Consider the following 8,156-nt stretch of genomic DNA (forward strand, 5'->3'; position numbering starts at 1 on the left):
AATATTATTTCTGACAATTAATTAAATGTGGTCTTAGTATTTGATAACTAAAGCTAAAAGATTATACGAAAACTCACTTTGCCAGGGTTTTAGGGGGTGACTTCTTTGAGAGGGTTGAGTGTATGTGGTAAGCACATATACTTACATATGTTTTTCAACTTTTATTCCTTTTTAATCGTGCAAGCTGATGAAAAAGGTGAAAAAGGTCCGATGAATTCCCAACTTGTCTCATAAAGTTACGCACATAAACCTTGCGCATGGAAGTTAACCATGGTATTTAAACTTAGTTGACCGACAGACCAAAGGACTAACTTTCTTCTTTATGGATGCGTTACCTGCTTGCCAACACGGTCAACTTGATGCGACGTTAAGTTTCCGCAAATTACAAACTTCATTTCCATTCAATATAATTAAATTAAATTAGTTCACTTAACCGAATAGAAACAGGGAGATGAGTAAAGAGTCTGGTGAACAGAAATTTATTTCACAATTCAGGAATTTTATAAATGCTACTTGGTAAGGGGACAATCACACGGATTTAAAAAGCGCAGGAGGCTAAAATTAAGGGCGTATCCGGGATAGGCCCGCTAAATTACCTTATATTTTAGTAAGATAGAAGGTTGAGCAGTTAAAATAATAACAATTTCTACAAACACCAAATTAAACTATTCACTTCAGAATATTTCCGAAATTCGATCTAGATAAAACGAGATTTAGTCAAAATCAATATTAAATAGCTCATTAAGTTCCCGAAGTGCACGAGCAATAGGTGGTAGAAAGGCGGTTCAAAGGAGAGCTCCTCTCAAAAAAGACGTTTTGCGGTGTCCACTATGTCTCTGAACTGGATCCTCTGAAAATAAAAAATCAAACAGATTTCGTTAAAGTAACGTTAAATCTAATCGCAGAAATAAGCAAAATAAATTTTTTTGACAAACTGGTGATTTCTCAAAAAACAAAAATCGATTTTTTACCAAAATTTCGGCCTTAAATTGTTTATAAAAAAATATTTATCGGTGAGAAAATTTCTTCGATTAATTACTAAAAAATATATTTACGAAGCTCGTGTTAAAATTTGAGACTAATCGTTATTCACCGGAACGATATTAATTTTTCTGTGTGTATTCTTAAATATATGTATATTAAAAAAAAATCGATTTTTTGAAAATTCTAACTGTATGTAAAGTCTCCTCTACGGCACATTAAAGCTTGAACCACATTGGACAATCAATGGTGCCTTTAATCACATTGTCAGTGAAGAAAATCCAAGTGGTTATTCAAAAATGTAATAATGTGAACTAAAACATTTTTTTTATTAATGTGACTTGTTCGGCAGGCTTGCAGCAATATATCCTGCCACCCAGCTTTTAAAGACCCTGCTGACAGTTTCTAGCTCTAATTCAAGATTTCTTCATAACATTAAACTTTCAACAATACAGCAATAAGGTAGCAATATTTCCCAACATTGTTCAATCGTGAGACAATTAATTTGCCTTCGCGAAAGAATGACACTGACTGACAGGCAGATTTTGAGCACGACAAAGAAGTCAGTGTGAAAATAAAATCCAGCTACATTACTGAATGTTGGCCCTTCCTAATCCTGTCTGCGCCCTTGACCAAATGATACCGTACTTTGGCCATCCCACGCGTAACTTATTTCTTCATAACCCTCACATCAATGGAAAATTCTTCAAAAAACTTAGCTAGACTCATCAACCAAAGCAAATTAAATCATTTTAATGATTAAATGAGACTCAAGTTGGATTTGGTGTTAAGCAGCAGGGAGTAAGTTAAGTGCTATTGCCACAAACCCAACCGCCACTTTAGCTAGTACTATTCCAGCTGCTGCGGATGCAAGTTAAGCATTGACATAAGGTACAATCGTTACGCATTACGTCAAGGGGACACCGAGCTTTCCTAAGTGTATACGAGTAAAAATATTTATGTATGTATCATGTGTACACTACTGTATGGCTGTGCTAGTATGTGTTGCAGTTGCTAGCTCTTCTTATAATTTGTATCTCTCCTCGCACAATACTTCACTTTCGTTTAAACCCTATTTACTTGCATTATTTTTTCATTTTATCGCATTTCTAAATATTTGTAACATTTGAGCGTATACGTCTTATATACTTACGATAACTGAAATAGAAATGAATTAAGCTCAATCCATAAAATGGAACTCCACAAATAAAAAATATCGTGATCTGCAGTTTCGTCAGCCAACTAATCTTTCAATGACATAACAGCAAAACTTTTTAAAACCTTTAGCTACATATTGTTGCAATTTTAATTGTGATGAAAATGGAAATGTTTCAATGGATTGATATATCGATGACTCATTGTTTTCCGGTGATTTTGACTAACTAGAAACTTGCCGCCGTAGCCAAATGGGTTACGCACCAACCCCAACTACCATTCAGAATTCACAGAGAGAACGTAGGTTCGAATCTCGGTGAAACGCCAAAATTAAGAAAAACATTTTTCTAATAGCGGTCGCCCCTCGGCAGGCAATGGCAAACCTCCGAGTGTATTTCTGTCACGAAAAAGCTCCTCATAAAAATATCTGCCGTTCGGAGTCGGCTTGAAACTGCAGGTCCCCTCCATTTGTGGAACAACATCAAGACGCACACCACAAATAGGAAGAAGAGCTCGGCCAAACACCCAAAAAGGGTATACGCGCCAATTATATATATATATATATATATATGTCTCGGCTGATGATGTATCCTCTACCTTTCATCCGAGATATCTTCATCTCTAAATTTGGCAATTTGCGCATCTCATCTGGTGACATTTTCAAGGATATGCTTTCGCTCAAACCTTCGTCATGTACAGATTCTGATGGTCTTTCAGATATTTCCCTCAAGAATTGTCCAGCGTTGGAAATTTCTTTTGAGATTATTTTTAATAAATCTTTATCTACCGGCACTTTCTTAAATTATTAGAAATTTACAATCATCAGACATTTTTTTAAAATTGGAAGAAAAAATTGTGTTCGTAATTATAGGCCGATTTCCAAGCACACAAAGGAAAGACAAAATTTATTTTGCGGTTAAGTTTTTAATTAACCCAAAACCAACATGGTTTTGTAACTGGCCGTTCTTGCTGTTTTAGCGGCTGGATTAAAATCCTTCGAAAAGTCCGTGTAAATAACATCTACACGACATCTTCCGACAGCGCTCGGAAAGTATTAAAGGATTAGACACCTCTTACACAACCAAGTTGATTCAGGCTTATGATATGTATAAAAATGCTTGTAACTTAATCTTAAAATCGAAAATATAAATCTTCTGTGATTTTGCCATACTTACATTTCACTAAAAACCTACATTTCCTACATGTACTCGTGCATGAGGTTTATTAAAAAAGAAAGGTGACTTTATTTCCTCTTGTAGTGCGCTTGGATCAGCGTATTTTCAAGAGCTCAAAGTACATCTTATATGTGATTTTTAGTGTAGCTTTGAGCTGCTCTTTCAGTGAAGTGGTCTTTATCCCCACAATTGTGGTAAGTGCCCGTCATTTCATGAGTCTTTTCTGTTGTAGGAATACCATCGACTTATTATTCATCACCTTCACGTGCAGCCTAATGTGAAATGACTTAAGATTCGGTTTAATTTAGCCCTCGCTTCAACTGTTTCAATTAGAAGTTGGTTTCTTTCTAAATCAAACTAAAAATTCGTATATTAAAAGATAAAACAATTTGCTTGAAATTTCAAAATGAAGAAACGAGTCGCTTTTTAAAACCTTCACCTACTTTCCTTATATATTTAGTGTATTTTTTTAACTGGAAAACATTTCTTAAGGTACGAATCCTCCCAAAATGGTATCTTAATCAATACCCCTCATAAATTCGGTAAGTTGCAATCAAATAATTATAGATTGTAGGCAAATTCAATATGTTAGAAGATTGTGCTAGCTGATTCTCTGATTTATGGTTCAATCTTGATGTTATTTCACAGTTTTATGTCGCCCCCAGATGACAGATGATTTTTTATGAGCAATGATTATTGATAATAAGGCGGTAAGTGATGATGTTTGCAGTATAACTTTTCTTGTGAATTGATCAAACCATATTGTATTGTTCTTTATCTGCGCTATTCATAAGAAAGCGCCCCGGTCTTCAATTCTTCTGAAACCGCATACTTATCTGTTTGAATTATCAATTTTTCTTCCTGTCAACAAACAGGCTCTTTACACTGACGGTTTTCGACCTATCTTTTTTTCTGGAGGGCTCCCACATATCTCACAAGGTAGCCGAGCGTAGCAAGGCACTGTAGTAGCGTTGACACAACGGCCGTTCATTGCGTTAGTTGAGTGGCGATAATTTTAGCGCCTGCTCTCATGAAGATATCAACCAATGACGAATGGAGCTCTAGTTTAAAACGTTTACGGAGGACTACAGTCTGTGCTGCAAGTGGTAATACAAAGTTTGGTATAACAAAAAACTGAAACAATTACAAAGGCATTTTAGCTTGATTTCATTCAACACCCAACCGAATTCACAATCGTCAGTTTTTATATTATATTTGTGCATATTAAAAATTCTTTATTAGCTGTTCAGTGCTTGATACTCGTTTTATATACATAAAAGAGTTTTAATTCGCCTCTCGTTATTTAGTCACATATGAATTTTACATAAAAGTTCAAGGAATTTATCTGGTTATGCCAACTCCACGAACTCAACATTATATACTGCAAAGGGTGCTATTTTTAGGTTGACCTCCAACTGACATACAAGTGTAGATGCTTATGTCGCAATGGAAATATTTAGCTACTAAGATTTACTTGATTTCACTCAGTTTCAACATAGTTGATAAATTTAAAATTAATATATATTTAGAATATGAAGCCATGTATGCATATCATACGCCGAAGCAGGTGGAATCTCCAAGCTCACAATCTTATCGCGAACGTTTTGAGACAGTCATGTGGTGGTGGTGGACTGAAAACCGGTTTGCCCTCTTTGTCCAAGTAGTTTTCATATTGTACGACGTTGATACACTCCATACCAAGTCGCTCACAAAGTCTTGCTGAATAATAACTTGTGCAGTCTACTGTCATCAACGGGTACCCAACCTGTCGGCCCAGCTTTTTTACTTCCTCTATAAGTCTAGCAGCAATCGCGCGCCCACGCATTTCCGCATCCACTGCCAAGATATGAATATACAACGTTTTCGCAACGTTATAGCGCCCACACACATTGGAGTCTCGTGCTGTGCATGCCAACAGCTGAAGGGCTTTACCCCATTTAGTGGGACCGAGACGTGCCGCTTCCTCGAACAAATGTTCAGCTTCATTGCTACTCGTCGGGCCGGATAATAAAACACCAGCAATTCTATCCCGTTTACCACCGGCAGTGGACTCGGTAACTGCCATTAGGCTAGTTCCGTGCGCGATCTGTGACATATTGAATTTTTCATCTTCCTTATCTTGCTCCTTCGGTTCACTTCCGATGGTCAGTGGTTCCTCTCGATAAAAATGTGTTCGAAGGAAATGAAGCACCTCATCGTGGTCACTCAATTGTATTCTGCGAATTTCTACATTGTCCGCCTCATTTTCTTGTACTTTGTTACCAGTCATTCCCAGTAGAACTCTAGTGCTACATTAAAATGAAAAAGTTATGAGTAAATTATTATATTAGGAAACCCAGTGGATATCGCGCTATTTATAGAGGCGAGGGAGATAAGGTAATAGCTCTGTTTGCTAACCTGCTAATCTATAAGTATAATAATCTACGTATGAATGTTCAGTTACTCACACATTGGATCACGTGCTGACAGATTTAAATAGATATACACTAAATTTTCTGATGAAATAAATGCTATTAACTTTTTAATGTATTTATCAATACAATGGGCGTGACTACCTTTCGGAAGTGAGTAGGTTCGAATCAACAAAATCATAGAAGTCGCTCCTCAGCAGGCAATGGCAAACCTCTGAATGTATTTCTGCAATGAAAAAGCCCCCCATAAAAAATATCTACCGTTTGGAGTCGGCTTGAAGCTGTAGGCCCCTCCAGTGGTGGAACAACATCAGGACGCACCCCACAAATAGGAGGAGGACTGTCTATTCAGTGGTAGTTAAAATGCAAAACCAATTATCATTGAAAATGTAGTGATAGTGAAAAAAATTGCATTATCACTAAACTTTTAGTGAAAAGTGGGCTTAAAAGTCCCGAGCCTAGTAAAGAAAAGTCGTTCTTTTTTTGTTCAAAATTAACTTTTCTCATCAATGTATTTTCCATCAAGAACAATACAATCATTCCAGCGCCGCTTTAACATTTCAATACCACTTTTGTAGAACGATTTATATTTTGCCTCAAATATGCCTCAGTTTCAGTGATAACCTATTCATTCGAGCGAAATTTCTTACCGGGGAGAACAGCCAATAGTCGCTGGGAGCTAAATCTGGTGAATGCGGTGGATGTGGGAGCAATTCGAAGTTCAATTAATTTAATTTTGCCATCGTTTAACAGGGACTTTTCAGTCCACATTTAATTTCATCAAATTTTTAGTGAAACATGATCTTTAACTTAATGCATTTGAATTTATATTTTTTTTTCGATATAAGTTGGTAACTATAAATCAACTAGTTTGTTGATAAAAATTCTTTTTGGCAGTGTAATTAAACGAGGTCGTTCTCAAAATTCTAGAAGTATAATAAAAAACCGGTTAGATGAACTATGCTACAAGCTCGAAATTTCTATTTTTAATAAAGAAAAAATTGAATATTTTGAATGCAAAGGTAGCGCCCATCTCGTAACACTATTCCGTCCTCAGTGAATTTGACCGAATCGCTTTTTTGTGTGGCATCACAATTGTTTGTGTAATTTCTTTTTCTGCTTGTATTTTTGTTCGCATTCCTCTGAAGCAACTGCACCAGCGTGCAGGGTAGAATGCAAAATTTTCATACTGATAACCATATTTTATTTTTTTATATTCCTATATGAGTCGGTATATAATAGATGATTGATAAAAGAATTCTAGCTAATAATCTATTTGTGAATAATAATGGTAATGTCCCACTCGCGTAATCAAAATTTTTGGAGGGGTTTTGTGCAACATCCTGTCATAAACATAAATATAGGTAAATAAATAATAATATAAGTAAATATTTACGGTTTTTTTGACGTGATAACGTCTTATAATTCGATTTAACAGGCTGCACGCACGAAAAAATGTGTCGTTACCTTGCTCATTACTGTTCATTGCCGTTACCTTGCTCATACTAGTGTTACCTTGCTCATTACTGTTCATATGTAGTTACCTTGCTCATATGTAGTTACCTTGCTCATATTAGTGTTACCTTGCTCATATGTAGTTACCTTGCTCATATGTAGTTACCTTGCTCATATGTAGTTACCTTGCTCATATGTAGTTACCTTGCTCATATGTAGTTACCTTGCTCATATGTAGTTACCTTGCTCATATGTAGTTACCTTGCTCATATGTAGTTACCTTGCTCATATTAGTGTTACCTTGCTCATATGTAGTTACCTTGCTCATATGTAGTTACCTTGCTCATATGTAGTTACCTTGCTCATATGTAGTTACCTTGCTCATATGTAGTTACCTTGCTCATTGCATTGAATGAACTGCAAGCGAAAGAGCGGAAGGAACGACAAAGCAAACAAAGCAAACGAACGGCAACGTTCGACATCTTGCTCTCCCCTACTTAAGTGAGCGTATATATGTATGTATGTATATGCGCATATGTACATATATAAATTCACGTATTTGTATTGGCATATGCCTTCTTATTGATTATTATTATTTTGATTTACTTGAGAATTTCAAATAAAACCAAGTTTGTTAATAATACCTGTTGTTTTAATGTTATTATTATTATTTTTTTATTATATCTGAAGGAAAAAATGTATGGTAATATTTACCATATCTATACTAATATTATAAAGAGGAAAACTTTGTTTGTTTGGTTGTAATGAATAGGCTCAAAAACTACTGGACCGATTTTAAAAATTCTTTCACCATTCGAAAGCTACATCACGAGTAACATGGATTATATTTTATTTTGGAAATAGGGCTCGAGATATAGGTCAAAACGTGGACCCGGGTAACCTTCGGATGTGTATGTACAATATGGGTATCAAATGAAAGCTGTTGATAAGTGCTTTAATACGGGGTAATTTTCATACC

General features: G+C 35.7%; 1 protein-coding gene across 1 annotated transcript; it reads right to left on the bottom strand.

The window, feature by feature from the left end:
* Window positions 1-4,531: 4,531 nt before the first annotated feature.
* Window positions 4,532-5,612, bottom strand: LOC129241409 (arylalkylamine N-acetyltransferase-like 2). The gene has a single exon (XM_054877705.1). The coding sequence runs from the start codon at window positions 5,578-5,580 to the stop codon at window positions 4,894-4,896; it is 687 nt and encodes a 228-aa protein (XP_054733680.1). The 5' UTR covers window positions 5,581-5,612; the 3' UTR covers window positions 4,532-4,893.
* Window positions 5,613-8,156: the final 2,544 nt, after the last annotated feature.

Source organism: Anastrepha obliqua, chromosome 3 (genome assembly GCF_027943255.1).
Source record: "Anastrepha obliqua isolate idAnaObli1 chromosome 3, idAnaObli1_1.0, whole genome shotgun sequence".
Lineage (NCBI taxonomy): Eukaryota > Metazoa > Arthropoda > Insecta > Diptera > Tephritidae > Anastrepha > Anastrepha obliqua.

Bases quoted from the DNA above. Each gene is read 5' to 3' on its own strand.
- LOC129241409 (XM_054877705.1), bottom strand. From the start codon at position 5,580: ATGACTGGTAACAAAGTACAAGAAAATGAGGCGGACAATGTAGAAATT.